The sequence below is a fragment of the Notothenia coriiceps genome, unplaced genomic scaffold (assembly GCF_000735185.1).
Source record: "Notothenia coriiceps isolate Sejong01 unplaced genomic scaffold, NC01 NC01_scaffold00018971, whole genome shotgun sequence".
Taxonomy (NCBI): Eukaryota; Metazoa; Chordata; class Actinopteri; order Perciformes; family Nototheniidae; genus Notothenia; species Notothenia coriiceps.
In genome coordinates, this window is record NW_011351672.1 from 50,891 (window position 1) to 77,188 (window position 26,298).

The window sequence follows — 26,298 nt, forward strand, 5'->3', positions numbered from 1 at the left end:
CCAGAGCAGGGAACGAGGGGGCGGGAGCGGGATGAGGTCGGATGGGGAAATCAGCTTTGTGTTGCCATAAAGCTGTCTTTCCTCTCTCCTAGCAACGGCCTCCCATTTCCTTGGTTTTTGGGCACCGTGGTCCTGTTGGTCGGTGTGTACGGCCCCCTCACTCACTCTCTCTCTCTCTGTCCTATTTATGGTAATGAGCCATCTGCCCTCCTGTAACAGCCGCCCAAATAGAGGAGGCTGGGAGGGGGGTGTCTCTGACAGACAGGAGTCTGAGACAAAGACGCTTATCCTGTTGTGTCTGCTGCTGCACCAGTGGATGCCTTCAGATGTGGATAGGACTCAATGATGGCAGAGAATGAACACAATACTGAAATGTGTTTTTCATTTAAGAATATAATGTCAAGGGGAGGATGCTTTACAAAGACTTAAGCGCATAAACTGTTGTGTTTGTATACATCTGAGAGAGAGATAGATAAAGTGGCAGAGACAGCGAGTGCTACCACCTGCAGGTCAGTACATTAAGTTGTTGAACACAAAGAGCATTTGTGTTCATCAGTGCTCTGATTGACCCCTCCCCAATCACACATATACACAATATTGACTCCTGGGCTGAATATTACACAACCCCGCTATTATTCAGAGCGTCTATATGGATGTGCATCTGTGACTTTGTGACACAGGAGAGTGGTGGGCACAGCAGCCAATACAGAGGCACCCAGCATTCAATAGACCTCTGTTGCCACTGGATACTGGATTGGTTACCAAGCCAACACATGTGCCTCACTGTCATATCTCTAACAGATTAGTGTTGAAAACAATGGACATCTTAAGAGTTAAGCTCCACATGATCTAGGTTTAGGTAAAGTAATTTTTACTGTATCTTTTTCAAAGCGGACTGGTGATTCACTATGAAAATGGAAGTAGGAAGACATAAAGGTTACGTAAGACAGGGCAAACATTTTTTTCCTTCTAGCCATGGCAACACTGAGTCCAACCATTTTATCATCAGAGGACAACACCTAGTGCCTCATGAACACAAGGACACTTAGTTTGTCATTCACTGTTACCACTGAAAAAAAGTCCATTCAGAATAAAAAAAAGTGATAATTTCATAAATAGCCACATAACTGCCTATTTAACATTGGAAGAAACACAACCAACACTACAAGAACTCTTTCAGGTTGTAGCATAACACCTACTAATGTTGGCTAGTGGGACTAAGGGCTCTGTACAATTCAAAGGCTGACACAAGTATCTCAGTAGACTCCTGTCATGAGGTCATTCAGCATTAACCTCTTGGGGCAGACAGACATACAGACACAAATCACAGATGGGTCAATGACCTCAGAGCAATAAAATCACAGATGGCCCTGCTGACAGGAATGGTATTGGAGGCATAAAACATACCATTATGCATAATCAGAAAATATAAATACTATTGACGTGTATGAAACCTAAAAAAAAGGTTGTGAGCATGCTGCCACCTAAAGGCAGTTACAGGGTAGTTTTTGAAACTTAGTTTAACTAATTTACTGTGGGTAGTTCATTAGTCAGTTATACAGTATTATTTTAAAACAGCCAGAAAATAGCTAATAATTGACAATATGTTCACAAGAGGCACATATTGATTTCCATATGAACATATGAATATTGACTACGTTTCAGTTTATCAGAGCGAAGATCCTTTCTCACATTCAATTAGATATTAGTATGACAAACAATTGACTTGCCATGGCAGCATCCTAGGGCAAGAGGGTGGTTTAAAGACTGACAGGAGTAACTGCTCAGGATGTATTTAATGAAAGCTCAGATTTTAGCATGAAACCCTGAAAAATATTCAGACAATAGAGACAAAAAGTGACATGCGACTGATGTAAAGTATAATGTGATGCTCATTTTGAACAGTCTATGTCTTGAACAAAACATGCAGTCAATTAACCAAAGTAGAGATAAGGAGACATCTAGTGGACAACTTTGCAACTTGTTTGTATGTAGTGACCAATGAGAGACCATCAATAAACCCACGTTACAGAAAATACTTCGCATCTTATTTTGGAGAATTGCTTCTGTTAAACTGAAAAACTTGAATGACAGAAGTACAGCTACAAGGATTAATCAACTACTTGATTAAGTGATCAACTTGGGTTTTGTACTGACATAACAAGCCATTTAAAGACATCATTTTGGACTTTGAGAAACTGGGTTTTCTAAGTGTTAAGTCATACCTCAACTCTGGCAGGTTGGCTATAATAGTTTCCTCCCTATCAAAATATTAGAAACATGATACAAGACTATGCAATTATGTACTAGACACTGTAAGGTTTGAAAGTTTGAATAAACCCTTGTAGAAGACATTATACATTGCCGTCCTGGTTCCCTGTAGCAGAATCTTCAAAGATTAAAGTATCTTTTGACAAAAAATTGATAAATGATGCAAACATCCATTCTGTAATTGCTTGTAGCAGGTCAGAGTGATACCAAAGCAAGCAGAACTGCTGACATGTCAAGCTGTTCTGCCTGGGGGATCACTTTGAGCATTTTAGCAGGTGCCAAATCTCTTCAACAGACCCTTTTGAAAGTGAAGGAATGTTTGTTCAATACTAGGTGCATGTCCTCAGAACAGTAACTTAGGTAGTGGTTGCCCAGTCCGTTTATGGGACTTGGCTTGGGAACTGGAAGGTTCAAGTCCTGTAACGACAAAGTACCACGAGGTGCCTCTGAGCAAGGCACAGTCCCCTGCCTGGGCGCTGTACAAAGTGGCTGCCCACTGCTCCTTACACTAGGATGGGTCAAATGCAGAGACCTTTTAATTTTTTTGTATTAAAACATTTCCCATAATGATAATGGGATCAATAAAGTTTTATCTTATCTTAACTTGTTTACAAAAATAATTGCATATCGGCCACTTGTATCCAAAATGTATCATGAGTCTAAATGCAAGATTATTCAAGGGAGAGTTTTGCTTTGTAATAAAATCCGCTCCTCATTACTTCAAACAAAGTCTGCAAAATCACTACACACTATTGGTGCCTGGATAATTTATCATTTTATTGACTTCCTCTTCTTTAAGCTAAAGCCATTGAAATTAGCCTCATAAACGTTTTCAACTCACTGCCAGGGACATCTTCCCAGCGGGTTCTCATATATCCTTTATTTTAAATGTATTTAAACAGATCATGCATTGTAAACCAACTCACCTTCGGGACCCCCTTGAAAACGAGAAGCTGCATCTCAAAGGCTTCATCCTAATAAATACATTTATAACATTAGGTCAACATTAAAAAATTGGCCAACAGTATCATAGCATGACAAAATGTGTTATTGGGAATGTTGGTGTTACACACAGCATGCATTTCTGGTGCTCTGGGTGAAGGAAAGTTCAAACTCCTTGATTAGTGTGTGTTTTTTTTTTTTTACAATTAGTTAGCCGAGACTGCCAATGTGCTTTTGGGCATGACTCCTTACCTCCACCCATAAGGATTATTATACAGATTGTATTTACCTACAATGTATTTGAGGTTGACGGCTAATATGGGACAAACAGCACATTTTCCCATGGTGGGTGCTTGAATGGCTGAGCTTCAAAATTAAATGTAGGCTAATCACTGTTGAATTGACCGCCTTGAAAGGGGAAAGCGATGTGACCGGGCGAGAGGTCTTCCCATGTGATGTTACTGAGGCCCGACGGACCGTGCCTGTATGTTATGGCTCCTCCTGCTACAGTAGAACGGGGCCAGACGTAACACCAGTGCAGAGGAACGGGAATAACACAGCGATACCTTTTTCAGGTGCCACGGCTAAAGATGGCACATCGTGCAATGCTCAAGAAAATTACATAGACGATGTGCTTAGAGTCGCCTCTTCTGCTGTGAAGGCTTTGACATTTCAAGATTATCAACACCCCAAATGAACTCCGTCAGAGCAAGTAACGTTAGCAGAAGACCAAGGCGAGTCTCGAGGCCGCGCCCGGTACAGCCGGAGAGGAACCACCAGGAAAGAGGTAACCCTAGCTACGCTAAGCTAGCGTTAGCTTTACGGAGTGCTTGTCAAAAGGCTGGCTTCAGGGTGGAATTGTGTATTTAACTTGTAGGGGCTTGTGTATTGTTTATGTCCGCGTATAACTGTTAACATGTGCATAAGAAAAACGTCGGCTTTTGTAATTAACGTCAGGGAGCTAGCAGTAGTTTCAGCGGGTCCCAGTGCAGTCAGGAAACACCGATGCTTTTGTGTTTTTTCCTAGCAATCAGGCCGCGCTTTGTTTTGCTTAATTTTTGCCCCGACTCGGTCTTTCTTTTATCCGTCTGACCTCATATCACTGCATACTTGTGTCATTATTAGGTAAATAATGTTAGACCAGTAGAGATAATGACAGGCAATAGACAATGGTGATGTTTATTCATGAGCGACAACCGCAAGGAAGGATATACAAAGTGGTATCGCAAGTTGTCGTAGCATGCTAACTGCCCGTGCTAACATAGCTGTTATTATTAGCATGTTTGGCTTGCTATCTGCGTCCTGGCGTTTTTTGTAAAAGCCCCCAGCCTAATAGCCTTTTGAAGCGTCAAAATGTAAATGCGTTTATATCATGCTTGTTATTAATGTCACATTTAATAGATTGTTTTTTCTACCGTACCATTGTATGTCCATAGACGTAATGTAGGCAAATATTGACAGCTATATTTTAAAGTAAACATTAGCTAGGAATGCTCGTAACGTTAATCATAGCTGCATGGCTGAAGCCACTGCTGCTCCAGAACCAGTTAACCTGGGAGACACTGATCAGTAACATTAACTGTTGCTTTCCAAATGCAATTCAACGATTTTTAGATGGACCAGTGACATGTTATTTTGGATCCCACATCATCAATTCAGTGGCAAACAGCAGCAAATGCTCTTCTCTTCTCACATTTGTTTTGTAAAAACACAGGCAATATCTTGATCATTTAACCTGTCAAGCTCATCTTTGTGAAGTATGGGTTGTTTTAGGCTTTCCCTTGTCTTAAATCATGTTCACAGCTTAGCTGAAATGTCATTTTAAAGTTACAGTAAAAAAACAAAACGATTATAGTGTGGGTGATAAATAATATTGACAATGGTATCTTTCCCCATTTAACAAACTGTATATTTGCTTTGATATGGATTGCTATGGATTTATGCCTCTTGTCCTAAATGTGTTGATTTGGTCAAACAAGGCAGTAAACCCTATACAACATGTGAGTTTACCAAAAGTTGCCTTTTGCCCAGTTTGTTACATTGATGGTGTTTGTAGTGGTTACTGGCCTAGTAGCTGGGGAGAGTCATCCTTGCAACCAGAGCAACAACAAGACAGTTTGCATCTCCCATCTGTGGTAGCTATCAACTTATTGTGCCATGGTGAATAGCCTTATAAATAGATGTCGCATTTAGACCATTTGGTTGTGCTGTTGATTGAATCCTCTTGATAGGATCTGTAATCAATTTGAAGCAAGCAGAGCAGGTAATGTAGAACACTGTTATCCTGTGACCTGCTGACAAATGCTGTTTAGGCAATTGCCTCTGGTAATGTGTTGTCACAATGTTTTGTTTATTATTGACACATTTGGGTTGCAAGCTCTGAATCTAATAGATTATGGTAAACTATAAGTTGATGGTTTGTACTCATGTTGATTGTTCAAGCAAAGATCTGACGCTGGTAAACAAGCAAATACACACTGTGTATTTAGTCATAATGCTTATTGGTGATAGCTCAGGAATATCCACTGCCTGATTCACTCTTTTAATAAGCATATTTCAACTCTACATAATGAATATGTGGTTCATCAGACATTAAACACATGGTTCTCTTTGACCTGTACCCTTTTAATATCTTACAATATTTTTTAATTGATTCAAACGTAGTTTTTCAAATAATCTTTCCCACCATTTGCAGATGAGGACGTTCCTGCAGATATGGTCGCAGAAGAATCCGGTCCAGGAGCTCAGAACAGTCCCTACCAACTTAGAAGAAAGTCTCTACCCAAGAGAACAGTGTGTCCGACAAAGACAAACATGGAGGTAAATATGCCAGGAATTCTGAAAAGATTGTATAAATGATTACGATTTAATCTTTAAAAAAACACAACAATTCATGTTCAAATGTCTCCAATTTGTTTTACAGGGTGCTTCCACTTCAACCACAGAAAACTTTGGACACCGACCAAAGCGCCCAAGAGTTTCAGGAAAGTGTCAAGATTTACCAGGTAAATAAAAAACACTTATGTTATCCTTGTACTGAGATGTGTACACACAGGGATACAGTTTGACACAGATCGGTATCATGGAACCTTTTTCTGAGTTCACCCTTCTCCTAGACTAACCTCAGAAAAGTAGATTTCGAATGGTTTCAACCTCTCAAAAGTTCAGATCATCTATTTAAAAGCCTCGTTGGTCAAGACATGAAGAAGTAGCTCCACAAGTTTCACAGAGTATAAATTATAGTCTGTTATTTGTGGCATTTGGAGTTTTTCTCATACAGTGCGGCTCTAGCCAAAGAATCCGTTATAGACATGATGGCATTTGGTTCTGGCTTTCCTCTCATCATACTAGGCCTTGTGGTGTCAAAGTTAACGGGCACATTGCCTTGTGGTGTTCTCACTGTTACCCACATGATCTGTTTTAATATCAGATTTACTGCCTAATTGCAAATATGACATTTATTTACACAATATGGCCTTTTGTTTCTTCTTCTTTTTTCTATAAATTAAGATAATATATAATATATTTTTGTTTTGTTAATGTGTGATGAACAAAGTGTTCCGCTCCATAAATATGTTTTGAAAATCCCCATAAAGGCTAAACTTGAACTGCATGGAAAAGCAGTAACCAATGTGTAAATAAACAGTTTTGTCAAACTATGTAGCATTCAGCTCTTGCAATTGGAATGGGATTGGACCTGCTGGTCTTGTATTAGTTCTGGGATCTGAATTTAGACCTCGATTAAGGCCTCACAAGAAAAGGCATCCGTCCAGTCGGTACAGCCTGCTCACATTTGTGGGAAAATAACATATTAATTCAAGTCCTCACTGTCAAATAAAGTGAACATTTTAAAAAGCTTAACTGATGAAATGTACATCATCTTGGATTACTGCATTAAATGCTTTAATTCACTTTTAGGTAGCCAAGCTGTAATAGCAATGCTACTCAGATTAGGGTAAACAAAAGTACTTTTCTTATTTCAACTGTAACTGACAGCAGAGTGTCATTATTTATTCTAACTCCACGGCCGCCTTCCTCCCAGCAGCTCCAGCAGAGCAGTATCTGCAGGAGAAGCTCCCAGACGAGGTGGTGCTAAAGATCTTCTCCTACCTGTTGGAGCAGGACTTGTGCCGTGCAGCGTGTGTGTGCAAGCGCTTCAGTGAGCTGGCCAATGACCCCATCCTCTGGTGAGTCTGCTTGGGGGTCCCCTGTGTTATTTGCTGCTTTTGCTCAGGCTGTTTATTAAACACAAGACACAGCTTTAACGCTTGAAACTATTTATTTCAATTTGACCGTGGCTGTGATTAGCCTCTGACTGTGTTGTGCATTTTATTTTATGAGACTTTTTAATACAAACGTTACCAGAGCAGAAGATTATCTTACCGATTAGTTAACCTTGGTGCAAATGTCAGCTTGACTTGTAAGGGTGTGAACCTTTGACTTGTTTTGGCTTTTAAGTCAATCATCAAGTTTGTACTTGACGTAAAAACAGACCTTTTACTGAGGCTGCTTTAAAAGAGCTTCTGTATTGTGTACTGAGAAATTCTGACACAAATAATAAAAAGGTGTTAATTGTGGTTTTATTATCTCACTTCAGGAAGAAGCTTTACATGGAAGTGTTTGAATACACGCGCCCCATGATGCACCCCGAGGCGGGGAAGTTCTACCAGATAAACCCAGAAGAGTACGAGCAGCCTAACCCGTGGAAGGAAAGTTTTCAGCAGCTGGTACGGACCCTCCTCCTCTTTCATCAAAGTCCCTGCTTCATGGCTTGTCTGTTGTATTTTTAGCAAATATATTTTGCCCCTGTTAAAAAACTATTGATTTTATATTTCATTATCAAACAAATAACACATTGTCACTGCACTTCTCTCTATGGTCACTAGGGTCTTCATGTTAGATATATGTCGTAACGTTAACTGTGCTATAAAATAACTTTACTTCTCAAACATTCCTAAGTATTTTGAAGCCAACAGATGTTAAAGTGTATTGGAAAGTGATGTATTTGTGGATGATTAAGCATACATTTCTTCTGACACACAGCATATTTGGACACGGAATGTGCTTTAAATGCTAAAATGAAGGAAAGAGAGCAAGATCCGCTTTGTTTTCTTGTAATCTTTAAATCTATATTTTCGTTGTGACCTTAAATCCTCCTGTGTACAGTCAGCTAATGTCATGTGAAAGGGCAACACCACAGGCTATAATGGTGACATTCAGTATGCAGGGCATCGAGGAGGACTATGTTTTAAAAATGTATTCCTTTGTGATACGTTGACCTTTCCTTATTGTTATCTGTGGACCAAAATGTCTCTCCAGTTTCTCCAGTGAAAGTTCCCCCATCTTGTTCTTTAGTTTGTGAGTAATCATGTAAATACTTTGTTTACAGTATAAAGGAGCACACGTGAAGCCGGGCTTTGCAGAACACTTTTACAGTAATCCTGCCAGATACAAAGGAAGAGACAACATGTTTGTAAGTCAACTTTTTCTGCCTTTTTATTTTTCACATTAATGTTCCAATCATTTACCTGACTTGTGATGTTTTCTTCAGTACTACGACACCATCGAGGACGCTCTGGGTGGGGGTCAGGAGCCTCACTTTGACGGCCTGATATTCGTGCACTCTGGTATTTACACAGATGAGTGGATCTACATCGAGTCGCCCATCACGATGATCGGAGCTGGTATGTGTGTGTGAAGTCAAGGTTTCAGTTTCATTGTGCTTTTGTTTAGTCTCTAATTGAATCTTTCTGATTATTTGTGCAGCTCCTGGAAAAGTAGCAGAGAAAGTCATCATTGAGAATACCAGAGACTCTACGTTCGTATTCATGGAAGGCTCCGAAGATGCTTACGTTGGATACATGACCATTAGGGTGAGACTTTTCTCTTTTTTGGTGGTTTGTACTGGCCGAGTGGTTGGTGTCACTCACTCAGTACGTGTGAAAGCAATTGTAAGTCATTGTTAGTTTAACGACTTTGGTCACAGTGAAGTGTTTTTGTTTCTGCCGCAGTTCAATCCTGATGATAAATCCGCCCAGCACCACAACGCACACCACTGCCTCGAGATTACCGTCAACTGCAGCCCCATCATCGACCACTGCATCATACGCAGCACGTGCACAGGTCAGTCCGCTGCTCAGGGGTTCCCCACCTTCACAGGAGTCACAAGTAGGGTTTGGCAATATACATGTACTTAGATCAACGTATCGTGGCTAGTTTTACGTGGCATGTGGTAATGGACTTTATGCCAATGTCTCAGTATTATTTGAAGCTGCGGCCACGAGACTCGCGGTCGAACCGCTTCTCTCTAGAATCTCTTTCTCTCTTACAGATACACTCTCCTTGGCGTAATATATATATATATATATGTGTGTGTGTGTGTGTGGGGGGGGGATGCGGGCCCATGTGTGTTAATATCTGAAGGGAAAAAGTGAAGCTCCAAAGCTACTTGAGGTTGGAAACTGTGTAATGGATTATGCCAGCCTCCACTTTAAAAGAAGACAGGCAAAATAGCCCAATGCTGATCATACACATCAAATAAATTGGGGTGTATCCAACAACTATGTTATTCTAGAAAAAATATAAAAATAGCCAGACATGTATTCTACTTTGTGATTTAGCCTATGCATGTCCAGATATTATTTATAGGCCATATCTTTGAAAACATGGTCACATGATAAACTAGAGGTGTTGTGAGATGTGGGATGGGATGGATGAAAGGGTCAGGGTTTTGAAAGAAATCAATTAGTTCATTGTAAGTGATCTCACAAGACGAGAAGGTTGGGAGTCACCGTTCTATGTTGGCAGACCCTATCTTCTGACCTCTGGATACTTCTGATCTGAGGGTTTCCCAGGATTGAGCAGAGGTTGTTTCTGGTCTGTATTTTGAAACGGTGCGCTAATCCATCTCCGTCCTGCTTGTTTCAGTGGGGTCAGCGGTCTGTGTCAGCGGCCAGGGGGCCTGTCCCACAATAAAGCACTGCAACATTAGTGACTGTGAAAATGTTGGTCTTTACATCACTGACCATGCACAGGTAATACACCCACCCACCCACATTTCACCCAAAGTATAACTCAGCATAACTAAACAACAGTAGCAGAGCCCATCTTCTTAATTCTCATATATACCTGGCTCGATTTATTAACAGTTAGTCCCAGAACTCGCCTAGACTGTGACAATCAAACTCTTTGTTTGGAATTAACTGTGTCAAATATTTCCAGGGAATATACGAAGACAATGAGATCTCAAACAACGCTCTGGCTGGGATCTGGGTGAAGAACCATGGCAACCCGATCATCAGACGGAATCACATCCACCATGGCAGAGACGTTGGCGTGTTCACATTCGATCACGGCATGGTAGAGTTCAACTTACTGGTGTTTTCTTTGTATAACGCTGTCATGTGTCTCTGTGGGCTTAAGTACTCTCATTAAAGTATGCTTATAGAATGTATAGCCTAAGTGTAAAGGGTTGGTTTATATATTACTTTTATTTGTTCTGTTACTTGCTCCTGAAATGTATTTTGATAACACAGACTAATGTTGTATTTCTCTCTCCGTTTCCAGGGTTACTTTGAGAGCTGTAACATCCATAGGAACCGTATAGCCGGCTTCGAGGTGAAGGCGTATGCCAATCCAACAGTGGTGCGGTGTGAGATCCATCATGGGCAGACGGGGGGCATCTACGTGCACGAAAAGGGCCGCGGGCAGTTCATCGAAAACAAGATCTATGCAAATAACTTTGCTGGGGTGTGGATCACCTCGAACAGCGACCCCACAATAAGGTCAGTGTGGCCGTCAGAGGTCAAATATCTACATTCAAAGTAGGGGTGCACCGAATGGGTAATTCTTGGCCGAAACCGATACCGAAAATAGGAAACAGTTGGCCGAAAACCGAATGCCGAAAATGATTAATAGAAATATATATACATATATAGATATATATATATATATATATATATATATATATCATATATATGTATACATTTTTTTTTCTCAATGTTGTTCGGCTACCTGATAATGGGAAAAAGACATGATTATGGCAAAACTTAACTTAACTTAACTTAACTTAACTTAGACTTAACTTAACTTAAATAATAATCACTATTATGGGTCCATAAAACATTTATTCAGCACTTTTGAATGCATACTGTACCATTAATTCCAAGTCAATTGCATTTTCTCTGTAGGATATAACTACAACAAAGTGCATTCAGAACAAAGCCAAGGTGCTTTAAAACTGCATAAACATCTAGGCCAGTAGGCCTACAACAAAATAGTGTAAATAAAGACTGTAACAGCCAGGCCTTCAACAACAACAAATGCACCTATAAGTTTGGTAACCTAACGTGTTGTTGTGATGACGTAATCAAAACGCGGCGACAAGCACGGCGCGCGACCATGCTCGCGGCTGGCTCACAGCCAACATGTCTGCCGCTTGGAGATATTTCAAAATATCAGAGAAAGAGGCGCGGATTGCGATTTGTAAAACGTGTTCAGCTGACATTTCTCGAGGGGGTGTAACTGCAAAGACTTTCACCACTTCGGGATTACTCCACCACTTGAAATCAAATCACCCGGACAAATATGTGGAGTATGATCAACGTAACCCTGTTCTCTGACATTCGGTGATATTTTTTCCGAAAGCCGAAAGGGCCTTTTTAACCATTTTCGGCCGATAATTTTCGGTGGCCGAATATTCGGTGCATCTCTAATTCAAAGTGTCACCTGAATCAATAAAATTGTCCATCTACAGTTGCATCGTGTCCTCAAATTCACTTTTATTGTTCAAATACAGGGGCAACGCCATTTTTAATGGTAACCAAGGTGGTGTTTATATTTTCGGTGATGGTCGGGGTCTTATCGAAGGAAACGACATCTACGGTAACGCCCTGGCAGGAATCCAGATCAGGACGAACAGCTGCCCTATCGTCCGACACAACAAGATCCACGATGGCCAGCATGGAGGCATATATGTGGTAAATATAAGACTCATGAAGTTACACCAGTTAGATAAATACTGTATATTCTTTAAACTTTTGACTTCTTTAGAGTTCCTACCTTTATTTATTTTTGTTTCCCTCAGCATGAAAAAGGACAAGGCGTCATCGAGGAGAACGAGGTGTACAGCAACACGCTGGCAGGAGTGTGGGTGACAACGGGAAGTACGCCAGTGCTGCGGAGGAACCGGATACACAGCGGGAAGCAGGTACCATTACAGGCTACAAGTTTAATGAAGACAAATAAAGTGACCGACTCTCTATACACCTTCATGAGACTTACTGTTGCAATGGCAAACTGAATTGTCAGACTGGCTTGCTTTGAATCTTTTGTGATCATTACATTCATTTTTATGCCAGATATAATGGGATTATTTATATTTTCTCCGTCTTTTCCACAGGTTGGGGTCTATTTCTACGACAATGGCCATGGCGTGCTGGAAGACAATGATATCTACAATCACATGTACTCCGGGGTTCAAATAAGGTTTGTGGAAAATTACAATACTATTTTCAACTCAATGCATTTAGCATTAGTGAAGCAGTTGATCAACTGTCCCTGTTTTTTTTTTGTTGTCAGGACTGGCAGCAATCCCAAGATCAGGCGGAACAAGATCTGGGGGGGGCAGAATGGAGGCATTCTGGTTTACAACTCTGGTAAGAAGCAGAACAGTCTGTCTGATAGATTGTCTTTAAATTGAATCAATGTACTTATCGACTCCTGACAGTCTGTTGTTCCCCGTTCCCATAATAATGACACATTGTGTTTTCCAGGCTTGGGCTTTATCGAGGACAATGAGATCTTTGACAATGCTATGGCCGGAGTGTGGATCAAGACCGACAGCAACCCCACTCTGCGGAGGAATAAGATCCACGATGGGAGAGACGGGGGCATCTGTATATTCAACGGAGGAAGAGGTAAGATATCCATTTATTGTATGAAACGACAGGGATGCTGATTACAATGGGGGTCGTAAAGTTGTTTATTTTTGTTACATTTCTTGTTTCTCACTAAAACTAATTGTGTGACAAACAAACAGAGACTCGCTTTAGAAAGACGGCTCTCTAAGAGGTCGACACTTTGTACAGAAAGCTCGGATCGTATGATAAATTGACACAATCTTTTACAAATAACTTTTTTTTTTGCATATTCTTCCATCTAGTATCGCTAATACATTTATCAAATGTCATCTTCATGTTGTGTGTCTGACGATGTGTTTTCTGTCTTCAGGTTTGTTAGAGGAAAATGACATCTTCAGAAATGCCCAAGCAGGAGTCCTGATCAGCACCAACAGCCACCCCGTACTGCGGAAAAACCGGATATTTGACGGCTTCGCAGCAGGTGGGGTAACACATGCACACAGGCTTCAATCTGTCTTAATAAAACAACCGTAAACCAACAGTTTGGAATAAGTACAGTATGCCTCGCTAATGGTTACAAGGAGCTCAGTAATATTAACTTAATTTTCTTTTCACTACTAGGTATTGAGATTACCAATCACGCCACAGCGACCCTGGAGGGGAACCAGATCTTCAACAATCGCTTTGGGGGATTGTTTCTTGCGTCTGGTGTCAATGTTACAATGAAAGGTACTCTCATGATCACCTCGAGCAGCAGTTTGTCTGAAAGTTAATGTACCAAAATGTACCTGGAGTTTACCACGTTCTCTTTGTGCTCTTATCTCCACAGATAATAAAATAATGAACAATCAAGATGCCATTGAAAAGGCTGTGAGCAGAGGTCAGTGCCTGTACAAGATTTCAAGTTACACCAGCTACCCAATGCACGATTTTTACAGGTAATTTCTGTTTACACTCGCAACCGAGCCGACCCGCGGTAAACTGCCCGTCTGTTTTACGATTGTTAACAAACACTTTGTGTTCCTACAGGTGTCACACCTGTAACACAACAGACCGCAACGCCATCTGTGTGAACTGCATCAAGAAGTGTCACCAAGGACACGACGTGGAGTTCATCAGACACGATAGGTCAGTCTTATCCACCCATAAACAAATAATGTGGTTCAAAAATAAAGTGACCACATTAACCCTTGTTTTTCTTTACATTTGTGTAACTACATACACAAGTGTATTAAAAGAAGGAACATTATTAGCAGTATTTAATGTTTTTTCTCTGTACCTTAATGGAGCTTTACTAACCATTATTCCTCCTCCCACAGATTTTTCTGCGACTGTGGTGCCGGGACGTTGTCAAATCCTTGCACACTAGCCGGAGAGCCGACTCATGACACGGACACACTGTATGACTCCGCCCCTCCTATAGAGTCCAACACGCTGCAGCACAACTGAGCTCGAGCCCCTGTTACACTTCAGCAGTAATGGACACAAGACACTTTAAAGTTGTGCAGTGGGGGAGGATGTCCAAACTAAAATACAGAGCATATACGGTGACTTAAAAAAAAGACTTTGAAATGAATATGCTAAAAGGAGACATTAAGAAGAAGAAAAAAAGTCTGATTATGGATGCCACACTTTTTCTTTAAATATGACACAAAAAAAAGATGAGGAAGAAGAGCAGCTGACTCAGGGTTTGTGGGTGTGTTGGTTTGGCCAAGGGAAGCTGGTGAGAGATGGACAAAAAGCCTCACCTGCTTTCAAGAAGTGGAGGAAGGAAATACTGCAGTCATGTACAGATGCTCAGTCAGAAATGACACAACTTTTCTCATGCGGAGGCAAAGAGCCCTGAATTCAAAAATGCTTCCATCACTGGGCATTCGACGTGCTCGTATCGATATGTACGAGAAAAATGACCTAGCACTTCAGCTTTTTTTTTTTCTTTTTCACAAAACTGTTGAGATTTGATTTTAATGCTTTTTGTGTAGTTTTGTATTTTCATGCAAAAATCTTACTGTACTTGAATGTCTTTATTTTATTAAATGTGTTCATTTTTTTGGTTATTATACCCTAGAATTGCTGTAATTATACATGTCGCAGTATCTACCTTCTTTCTGTGAAAGAGATCAGAGGAAAGAGGAAAACACTAAGCATTTCTCCAGCGATGTTGACTCATTTGCAATACCGAACAATAGATGTTGAAATGTGCTTTCACCAGACTTGGGTTCTTTTTGTTTGTGGTAGCATTGGACATTTTTGTAAAGGGAGTTAATATACTTCAGTCTGTTTTACATAATCTATGCATATTTTATGTGTGTCCGGTTTGTGTTTTCCTGTCGCACAATACCCCTTTTACAGAATTGACAGGAAGGAAATATGGGGCCAAATAAAAGACTTCACTAAAGGCTGCAGTTGTTGAACAGTTGAGGGAGTGCCGTTTGTTTAGCCAGGACTTATGAAATCATTCAAATACTTTCTCTTTCCCAAATCAAACAATGCAGGATGGGATCAGGGCATTATATTGCATCTGTGGTACATTGCTTAACTCTTATTGATTTCACTACATAGATACTTTTTAGCCTGGAACAGGCACACATTGATTATTGGCCTGTTTAAAACAAAATGCCTTTTTTAAATGACGCTCTGATAAGGTCATGGAAGAAAAAAAATGCAAGTCTTGTGAAAGCAAAGTTTACTTCGGTGTGTTTCTTCCTTGTTTGCCAATGTTGCTGGAGAATGTTATAAGCTTTTACTCCACTGAAGCTGAGACAAGTATCTATATGCAGCGCTTTATGGTTCCCCCCCCCCACCCCCCTTTCATGTGTACTGGTGATTGTGGGTTCTCATACAGACTGAAATGTATGCATGTATCATAACATCTAGACTTAATATATTGTGAAGTATTCAATAACCGTTATGTAGGCGCTAGCGTGAATTAAAAGGGTTTAATTTCCTAGATGAAACATTGTCATTTTTAAAAAATAAACTTTATTAAATCATAACAGTAGTGTTTTTTCAGGTGACAAACAGAACAAAACTTTTCTCCTTTTTTTTTACACTACAGGTTGTTGAGCATCTGAACAAGTGAAGTAAAGTGTGTGTTGCCCACAGAAACATCTTCAGCAAACTGGCAGAGCTTCCTGCAAGACAAGACAGAGGGCAGAGTTAAAACTCATCTTTTGCATTTCTTATACCAATTCAGAGTCTTGCTTTGCAGCAGCTACAGAATGTCTTAACCTCAACACTAGTACATACTTGAAGAGGCGGAGGCTGATGGTGCTCTTCTCAAACTCCTGGGCCTTCCTGTGTCCTGATTGGATGACCTCCTCTGGCAGGCTGGCCAGACGAGCTGCGTTGAAGCCGTAACTCTTGGGACAAGCACCGGTGATGAACTTGTAGAGGAATGTGATGGTCTCTTGACTCGGGTCCTCACATTCATTCTCCACCATGCACGCCTTAGAAGGGACGGGACATCATTGTTGAAAATAGAACAGAATAAAAATATGGCTTGATTTTATTTGTCTTGTTCAACAACAGTGTATGGTCCATCAGACCACATTCACATGAGATTTCTTTTCTAATGATTTCTCAGTTTGAACACAAGTTATTACTGAGGGAACTCGTTTTGTATGAAAGAATGCACACAATACCTCAAAGGCTCTACAAAGCTAAGATGAACATAATGAAAAGTGACTGTATAGAACTCAATAGCAATATGGGACCTAACATAAGTAAGCAGGTTACTTGCACAGTAATGTATTTGGCCCCATATTTAAGATAAAATAAACAGGATGCAATAGTCAAAAAACTATTCTGAAGATATTTGCCTAAATAACATTAAATGATTTTGCTTTTTAGCCTTAAAACGTTCTAAAACGCGCTGCTTCTGCTTTCTTGTTCACTGCAGTTTTGAGTGTGTTTTGCATTTCTGTACTAACCATGTGGCCCAGGCGCACAGCAGGGTTGTTGGCGTAGTCCTCCACCAGGGAGTGGTAATGTGTGGAGAAGAGCGTGCGACAGCAGATCTTCTCAGCAAGCTCCTTCACAACAGCACTGGCAATGGCTGTGCCATCATATGTGGCTGTGCCCCTTCCTGCAAACACAGATGAATGATTACAACCATAAAGCAGTGAAAGAACAAAGCAGTGCTGAGGAGATGAGTCTGATTTTCACTGTTACTATAAAAAACCATATAAGCAATTTAGACTTGCCTAATTCATCAAGGAGCACAAGAGAGTGTTTGGTGGCATGGTGCAGGATGCTGGCTGTCTCACTGAGCTCCACAAAGAAGGTACTCTCTCCTAAAGAACACATTAAAAAATACATTATTACATCATTAGGAGAACGATAAGATATTTCCCCATTTGCATTTCAGACGTTTTTGACATTACCAGCCATGATACGATCTGAGGCTCCCAGCCGAGTGAAGACTCTGTCGACAGGCGTGTAGCGCAGGCTCTCAGCGGGGACGTAGCAACCCAGCTGAGCGAGGATGATCACAAGTCCACACTGCGGGGGAAAAAAGCAACCCGGTATCTCAATAAAAAGGCAAATAGAGACTTCAAACAGATTCAAACAGATCTGCACTGTCCATGTGTAACAACTCCTATTTAAACACAAAATAAATATTCAGTTAAGATAGATAAATAAATAAACCCACCTGTCTCATGAGGGTAGACTTCCCCCCCATGTTTGGCCCGGTGACGAGGACACAGGAGGCCTGCCCGTTCTCCTCACCAGCCTCACTGCTGCCAGGGCAGCCGATGAAGACGTCATTAGGGATGAAGTCGTCGCCAAAGAAGGTCTTGGTGACACAGGGGTGGCGGGATCCGGTGAGGTCGAGGAAGGGTGCCACCTGGTCATCACCCTCGGGGAGCACCACCTGTGGGCGGGTCATGGAGCCGTCTCCGCCCTGACTGTAGCGGGAGAAGGCCAGCAGCACATCTGAAAACATGATAAGTCATACAAGTAAGGAACTGGAGCAGATGTCCTTTAAAACTCGAAAGATGATTAGCTTCCCGTTTTCTTGATGATTTTGCAGCTCTTAAAACTAAATAAATTAAACCAAAGTGGTTGTTTGATGGCCCAGTGGCAGGAAAACACATTATAAGCACATTATTTTGGAGATGAGAACTAAACTATGTAATTATCTCTCCCTACGTCAGGAGAGTGCACAATCTCCATTAGAGAGGAAAACAAACTTATTAGTGCCAACTTAGCCAAGTGGAATGATGGAACGGTTATAGAATGACAGCAGGAAGCACTTAGATTGCTGCAGCATCATATTAAATGCACCTTATGGAGGTGTTTTTGTAAGATTTGCAGGAAATGAATTTAGAGCAGACACCTGCAATGCACACTCGTTTTCAAAAGGCCACGGGAGCCGTTTCTTTCTCAAAAACTTAAAAGGGAATTTCACTCATATGAACAATTATTTGTGTGTTTCTCACTGCAGTAACACAAAAGGAATACAATGATAAACTTGACTGATGCATGCTGTAAAAATAATCAATCTAATAAGTAATAATAATGTAATCACCGAGCACTGCCATGCACTCCACACCAGTCTTCCAGTCTCTGTAGTTCTTGTCGAAGTTGTAGAAGAGCCTCCTCATGCAGTCTTTCAGGGCAGCGTCTCTCTTCTCCTCATATCCTTGCAGCTCTGAGAACAGCCGCTCAGATTCCCTCGTCACATAACGCTTCCAGCCTTTCTTCGTAGACTTCACATCGTACTCCTTGGGAATATTCCTCTCCGAGATGCTGTCGGGCACCTCCATCTGGAACCGGTTTCGCCCAGTCCCCCAGTAGCACATGTTCTTACAGCCAACCCTCTTCTTCTGTTGGTCCAGGTAATCCTGCAGCTCTCGCTCACAGTCCTTGATGGAGGACAGAGCCTCGTCGAACTCTGGGTCAAAGCCGGCTTTGGGTGTGATGACGCCGGTGGTGCGGGCTTTGTTATGGTCAAAGGCTTTGTCCCAGCGTTTGAGTTCAGCAGAGAGATCGGGAAAGAGGCCGTCCTTTTCACCTTTCAGACTGACAACTTGATGGAGCAACTTGGATTGACAGTTGCCTGCGACTGGAGTGAGGACAGTGATGATCTCTTGCATCGTTTTGAAACCTTCCAGTGCTGAGAGGAAGTCTGTGATCTTGCGCTTGCTGTATGTGACCTCCTCATAGAGAACTGCTCTGCTGTCAGGGTGATCCTGGCCCTTCAGAGGAGTGCCGATGCTGTGGATTTTACTCAGAAGACGCTCCAAATCTGGGAGTTTCTTCAGCAGGTCTGAAACCTCAGTGGCTTGGGCCTGAGCTGCTATCAGCTCCTCCACAGCGTCCAGTCTGTCCTTGATGGATGACGGGTTACACAGAGGAGCACAGAGCCACTGCTTCAACAGCCTCTTGCCAAATGGGGTAGAGCAGGTGTCCAAGCGCTCCAGCAGCGTCCCTTCAGTTCCTCCTAAGCCGTTCTGAAAGATTTCCAAGTTTGCTAGAGTAACTCCGTCAAGGACCATCCGCTGACGAGTCCGGGAAAAGAAATTGTCACGTCCTGCAGCTTCCTCCAGCTCAACGTCAACAGGGACATATTCTTCAAAGTTGGCCAAAGAGAGCAGCTCGTGGTCAACCAGGCATTTCTTCAGATAGAAAATACATCCTCCCAGTGCTGACAGTCCCAGCTCATGGCCCTCTTTAGGAGTAAGGCCCAGTGAATCCGTGTTGGAGGTCATCTTTTTCAGAAGAGAAGGAAGAGCGTTTTTCCCTTTCCCCTGATCCTTGCCCGTGGTCTCTCTAAAGTAATCTTCTTCAGAGAGGTTTTTCAGAGTCTTTTGAGCATCCCAGAACTGTGTGCCAGCATTAAGCCCTTCCTGCAGAGCAGAGGACAGAGAGGCTTTAAATATTTTGCGTGTTTCAACAGATGGGTTCCCCTTTTCAAAGAGCACTTCAGCAGGGGCAAAGTGTGCTATCAGGGTGCGCAGACGTGAGCAGTGACGGTCGTCTGGGAACTGACCGACATGGAAATAACCCACAGAGGTATCTACAAAGCAGACTCCGTAAGTACGGCAGCGCCCCGAGCTTTCCTCTTCAGCCTTTTCCTTTAAACTCAGCAGGAACTTGCTCTGACTCTCGGACGGAGCCCCGTCCAACACGCTGTAGGTTTGGGTGCCACGTGTGATAATGCGGCACACTTCTCTATTCACCACGCGGTCAAACTTGGTGGGTCTAGCCATTTTCTTACAGCGCACTTCCATCATGTCTGGGGTCTCTGTCTGCTCCACACGAGCCACCTTGTAGCCTTTCTGAACCAGCACATCTGAGAAACGCGCAAAGCCGATCTCTGGGAAGCCTGAGTGTGCCCAGGTCCCCTTCATGAACGTTAGCGCCATCTCGTTGACTCCGATCACAGCATCCATGTGGTAGAGCTCATAAAACTTCCCCACCTTAAAGAAAAGGACTGTATCAAACATTTCAGATTTGAGCTGCCACCACCGACGCATACCAGGAGTGGTTCTGTTGAGAAAGTCTTCTGGCACATACAAGGAGGATGAATCATAGTCGTTCTCCGACTGTCGCCGCCTTCGGCTGTCTTTCCTCCTGCCACCCTGCAACCACTCCAGCTTCTCGTGGTCCCAAATGGTGGCGCTAACACCGGTGCCTGATCCGTTTGCTTGGCTATCAATGTTGTCGGGGGCAGAGAAGGCTGTCAGACGAGACTTAGTGTCGTCTGCGACAGCTGCTGGATAGCGTTTTGGTGCGTTAGACGGAGTAATTGGTATCTTAGATTTTGTTGGACCAGACTTTTCTTCAGGACGTTTGCGCTTTGCAGGCTTGATGGGGCTTTCTGCTTCGGAATCATTTGTGATCTCGCCGCCTCCGTCGTCTTCACTAGCCACCGTTGCTTCTTCCCCCTCGTCCTCGCTGCTGGACGCAGCCTGTTCTGGCTTGAATTCCTCGTCTGATCCACCACTATCTGAAGCTACAACTATGCGGCGGCGCTTGGCTTTATTTTCACTTCCTGTTGAAGCCCGGGATGACCGTAGACTGACTTTGGCCGACTTCCCTTTCTCATTGTTCGGTTCGTCCTGATCAGTGAGCTCTTCATCAGTCAACGTAGACTTGTCTAGCTGAAAATATAATAAAAATAGGACAGGTAAATAAATAACAAATGTAACCACCATTACTGAGCGTATCGGATATCACAAACACACTATGTGCATCTTTTACTAGTGATGAAAAACATTTTGACTAAAGTTATTCATTAAAAATGTTTCATCTCCTTTTATTTCCTATTATCAACATTGTAGTTAATTATAATCATGTTACCTCCATTTCTTCCTCTTCATCATCCTCCTCCTCTTCTTCATCATCATCATCAGAGGGATCCATACAGAGAGGGATCTTTAGTCTTTTATCTGGACTGTCGAACAAACCTTGATCAGCGAGCTCCATTGCATGGCGGAACACAGGTTTGCCGCTGAAGAACACCCCGCCTATTTTAGCATCCCTGCTGTCCGAGCCTGCAAAACAGTACAAAAGATAACTCCAGCAACTACAACAAATAATAACTCGTGAGATAATAGTCACAGCTTTAACCTTATAATTATTGGATATATACTGATTGCAATTTTCATGGCCAATTCCAATTCTTTTCCTCTCTAAAAACTATAATTGTTCAAAATACACAAACAATAGGGAAAACGTTTTTGAATGGAAAATGTTATTGTATGTTTAATGATATCAGAGAAGAACAAGAGAAACAAATATTCTATACTGAGTTTTTAGGTATATTATAGTCGACTCAACACTTAAACTAGGGACTAAAATTATCGATTTACAAGAATGTAAAGTGTGTGTACTATATTATGTTAACTTCATCGTCCAATGGGCCTGCTCCACGACCGTGACCGGCCCATCTCTAACAACTATCATTAAATAGGGCACTGGCGTGAGCTAACCTTGGTAATCTCGGACATATTTGGTGCTGACCCATCCTCTAGTAGCGGGTTCATCAAAGAAATGGACATGTATGCGTTGGGCCCGACCCTTGCCCCTCATCTGCTGTCCGGACAGTGGTTGGGGTACCACCATGCATGGCCACCAGGGGTGTCCCTCCAGTTTTGCCCACACAAGGGCGCCAGCACTAAATGTGCATGTGTTGTCGCTGTAGGAAGAGAAAAGAAAAAGCTTTTTGAGAACAAGTGCATCATTATTACAGCTATTTTACTGTTTCAAACTACTGCTGCTAGCTATTGGCATCCAAGCTTAGATTGTGTCAAATGCACATAATGTGCATTAACTTTTCAACTTTCTATGAAACTGGAACACATCTCCATATCTACAATTAAAGTTAAATACTTGGACTAAAATAAGATTAATATATCCATATAATGCATATGCCAAATTGCTTTTTACGTGCAGGTGCATATTTCTCTATGAGTTTTTTCTTAAATGTTACACAACATTGCACACGTTTAATTCCTGTTTCAAGCTGTCAAATGCCTAAATTTAAATAAGGTAAAATGCTGGCTAATGGGAAATGTGTTATATTGTTGACATTTCCTAAAAACTACACACACAATCTAATGTATTCAGAGGAGGGGAGATGCCATGAGTTCACCTAGCTAACACAAAAACCACCTCTGCATCAGCTCGGTTGCGGTTTTCAGTTCAAACTGTCGACTTTGCCGTATCTATGACAAGTGACATTCATTTGTACTGTATACTTCTCATTTATTCATTGTATACTCGTTTGTTAAAAAATAGACATTAGTTTTATTCGATTAAGGAACGAAGGAATGTTCACGTTTCAAGAGACCATATTCATTATGTGAACACGAAAAGTAGTTGTAGGAAAGTAACATATAGGTTCTTATTGGTCTGAGCAACAAAAAAAACTGCTTATTTTGTTATCAACCAAACGCATTTTTCGGGGACTTGCAGCAATCGTCGGTAGAGAGGGAAACAGTGCAAAACGTGTCTCCAGCAATTACACGGCTCCCAACATAATCCCGGCTAACTCACCTCTGTTTGGCTGTTGCGGCCTTGTCGCCAAACAGTTTGCTGAACCCTCCTTTAGTGGACTTGTCCTTACTCTTCACTTTTACTTTGTTGGTCTTGGCAGGTTGTTGTGGTGTTTGTTTGGCTTGCTCCTTTGGAGAGGAGCTGGACTTCAAAACGGAGGAAGGCAGGTCCGCCTCGGTGGGAGAGGGACTCGGCTTCGACTTGGAGACTGGCGGCGGAGACTTGGCAAAAAAATTGAAAAGGGAGCTTTGCTTCGCCATGTTTGCGAGTTAAAACTGTTTTCAGTGTGTTTTTAAGATAATCCTACCGATAGCCACGAGCACCCAGCTTCAGCGTCACAGGCAGCGCGGGCTCAAACCGTTCGCGGGATCACATGCGGATGTGATGAGAGTAGGCTCGAACCTCCTCCAATGATAACACAATATAGAAGTCACGTGGTGTCAATACCACTTCCTTTGGCGCGATGGGAACCTTTTTTCCCCCTCCCCTTACTTTTCTAAACGGTACATCCAACACAGAGTACACAAATACATAACTAGGGAGTATATAGATGTGTAGATTGTACATTTGTGCACATTTTTCATATCAACTGTAATTTCTGACATTGTTCAGAAATGGATGATTGCAATGTTTAATTACGTTAATATCATTTTTTGGGTAAAACGCACATTTTACTATCTTAACCATAAGAACCGACGGTGACAGACGTTGCATGATATGTAAATGTTCTGGAAAGTTCCTTACAGCTTTACCGTTGATTTTAACTCATGATGTCCCTAAACATCCTGGGTCATGGGCATGGATCCCATGGCATGGATAGGGCCAGGTCATGTGATTTTGTGTTCCCCAAAACATTTGACAGAACTAGCTAATCCATAGAGGGTTAAAAAAGCTTGTTTTAGTTGTTAAAGGTAAGATTTAAGCCATTTAAGAATTATAATGCTTGCATAACATGTCCTTTATTACATTTAACCTGTTGTGAAAACATTTGTTGATCAAGTTGATATGAAACAAATGAGATAAATATCGATGTGACATTAATATCACATATTTTAATGTCATCTTATTTGTATTCTCTGTAGTATGCACAAGAAGAAGCATTACAGTGTTCAGGAAGCACTGGCAGTCATCCTGGGAGATGATGGTGAGTTTGAAAGATGTGAAGGTAGCTCAGATGAAGACCCTGATTACACTCCCAGCACCAAAGAAATGGAGAATGATGAGTCAGTTGAATCATGTAATTCAGACTGAAGTGAATCAGGTGATGTAGATGAAGTACCTTAACCAAAAATGAACTCTGGTTAGCAAACTACAAGTGGCAAAGAAAAAAATAGTTTTCTGTGTACATTCGAAGGACAGAGTGTCACACCCCCAGACAATCTTCATACTCCCCTGGAGTACGTCAGGAAGTTCATCACAGCAGAAATGCTTGAGTTATTAAAGGAGCAAAGGAACGTGTACTGTTTACAAAAATCTGCAGATCACAGCAATGTTAACACCACTGTTAAGGAGCTGGAAATATTGATTGGCCTCTACCGGCTCATGGGTCTTTGCCAACTGCCAGGAAATCCTGCTTACTGGGTGCTATAATAATGTTATTCCATGCATGGCTGAGTATTCCTTAGCTATATATTTTGTAATCAATTTATTTAATCATTTAATACTCCAAGTATTCATTTAATATCTTGTTTTTGATCACCACACATCATTATTTTCATTCTATCTTTCTTAATTTAGGAACTAAAACAGTTTTTATATGGGTAAAAAATGACCCATGCAAGTGTGATAAAAAGGATTAAAAAAACATACTATAAAAATAATTACGTTATAAATAATTATTTTAGCAGTGATTTGGACCATACAATACATGTGGCTGGGGATGTGTGCATTTGGTCTTTTTAGCCCACATCTTTCCATTCCCCCTGTAATGTGCTTTTGGAGGTGGGGCGTGCCATCCATGCACCTCTTCATACAGACACAAGTATTGGGCCAACTACACATAACACCTACATGAGCTTTTATGACATCCCATTCCAAATTCTTAGGCATTAATATGAAGTTGGTCCCCCCTTTACAGCTATAACAGCTTCCACTCTTCTGGGAAGGCTTTCTACAAGATTTTGGAGTCTGTCAGTGGGAATCTTTGCCCATTCATCCAGAAGAGCATTAGTGAGGTCAGACACTGATGTTGGAAGAGAGGGCCTGGTTCTCATGGACCTTGCTTTGTGGGGCACAGTCATGCTGGAATAGAAAAGGGCCTTCCCCAAACTGTTTCCAAAACGTTCGAAGCATACAATTGTCCAAAATGATTTGGTAAGATGAAGCATGAAGAATCCTCTTCACTGGAATTAATGGCGCATTTCCACTACAGCACGGTTTAAGCGTGCCGTGCCTGTTTTTGGTTGCGTTTCCACTAGGCGTAGTTCCGGCTAGCGGGTACTTTTTCGCAGTTTTCTGGCTCTCCAAAATCGAGGTTCTTTACGGGCCAACAACCGGGCTGAGTATGCTAAACTAGTGAGAGAATCACTGGCAACTACAACAAATGAACATATTTTACCGTGATTTAATTGTAATACATGTTTCAAAATGATGCTGAAGTAACAACATACTGATACCGGTTAGTAAAAACCATGAATTAATGCTTTGACAAGTCTGCAGACAAGACGGCAGGCGAAAAACCTTTTAAAATGCGTGTTTTCTGAATGGAGATTGGCTAAGCTAACGTAGTATATGCTCAGACCGTCCACACTCACAACAACGGCCTATACAGACATAAATAACCCAGCATTCGCCATGATATAGACAGTCTGTGGTTTGCACTTGTTTAACTTTTGTCTAGTTTCTGAACAGATATGAGGAGCTGTGAGCTCTGAGTGCTAACAGCTAACGGCTGATGTTGTTTCGCATTGAAGATGACGTCACGGCTCCGCCTACACTGCGTTACTATAGTTACTACCCCAGTTCCTAAACTGTAATGGAAACGCAGCATAAAGTGAGCCTCGCCTACCAAGGCCTAACTATACCGTACTAAGACTAAACGTCTTTGGGTTCAAGAAAAGCGCTATAGGAATATGATTTATTATTAAGCCGTGCGAGGCCCCGCAGTGGAAATGCGCCATAAGGGGCCAAGGCCAACCCCAGAAAAACAACCCATAGGATTATCCCTCCTCCACCAAACTTTACAGTTGGCACAATGCAGTCAGGCAGGTAACGTTCT

General features: G+C 41.8%; 2 protein-coding genes across 4 annotated transcripts; one reads left to right on the forward strand and one right to left on the reverse strand.

The window, feature by feature from the left end:
• The first annotated feature begins 3,670 nt into the window (after positions 1-3,670).
• Positions 3,671-15,123, forward strand: LOC104951339 (F-box only protein 11). Of its 3 annotated transcripts, none has more exons than XR_799016.1 (22): positions 3,671-4,000; positions 5,909-6,033; positions 6,137-6,218; positions 7,256-7,400; positions 7,811-7,940; positions 8,603-8,686; positions 8,765-8,897; positions 8,980-9,086; positions 9,225-9,336; positions 10,141-10,247; positions 10,435-10,572; positions 10,780-10,997; positions 12,011-12,191; positions 12,299-12,421; positions 12,614-12,699; positions 12,793-12,869; positions 12,987-13,130; positions 13,444-13,554; positions 13,695-13,802; positions 13,903-13,953; positions 14,103-14,201; positions 14,393-14,559. XR_799016.1 is itself a non-coding variant. In XM_010777972.1 (22 exons), exons 1-22 carry the CDS (start codon positions 3,907-3,909, stop codon positions 14,520-14,522), a joined length of 2,643 nt encoding a protein of 880 aa, XP_010776274.1. In that variant the 5' UTR covers positions 3,677-3,906; the 3' UTR covers positions 14,523-15,123. The 3 variants fall into 3 exon arrangements, 2 of the variants coding, with proteins under 2 accessions (XP_010776274.1, XP_010776275.1); XM_010777972.1 differs by having other exon boundaries at positions 3,677-4,000; positions 13,903-14,011; positions 14,393-15,123; XM_010777973.1 differs by having other exon boundaries at positions 3,678-4,000; positions 7,259-7,400; positions 13,903-14,011; positions 14,393-15,123.
• Positions 15,124-15,508: 385 nt separating this feature from the next.
• msh6 (mutS homolog 6 (E. coli)) lies at positions 15,509-23,445 on the reverse strand. Its single transcript, XM_010777974.1, has 10 exons — positions 23,082-23,445; positions 22,016-22,221; positions 21,384-21,577; positions 18,607-21,184; positions 17,728-18,011; positions 17,459-17,576; positions 17,279-17,368; positions 17,006-17,160; positions 16,323-16,522; positions 15,509-16,207 (listed from the first exon to the last, which is right to left on the reverse strand). The coding sequence occupies exons 1-10, from the start codon at positions 23,339-23,341 to the stop codon at positions 16,126-16,128; spliced, it is 4,167 nt and encodes a 1,388-aa protein (XP_010776276.1). The 5' UTR covers positions 23,342-23,445; the 3' UTR covers positions 15,509-16,125.
• Positions 23,446-26,298: the final 2,853 nt, after the last annotated feature.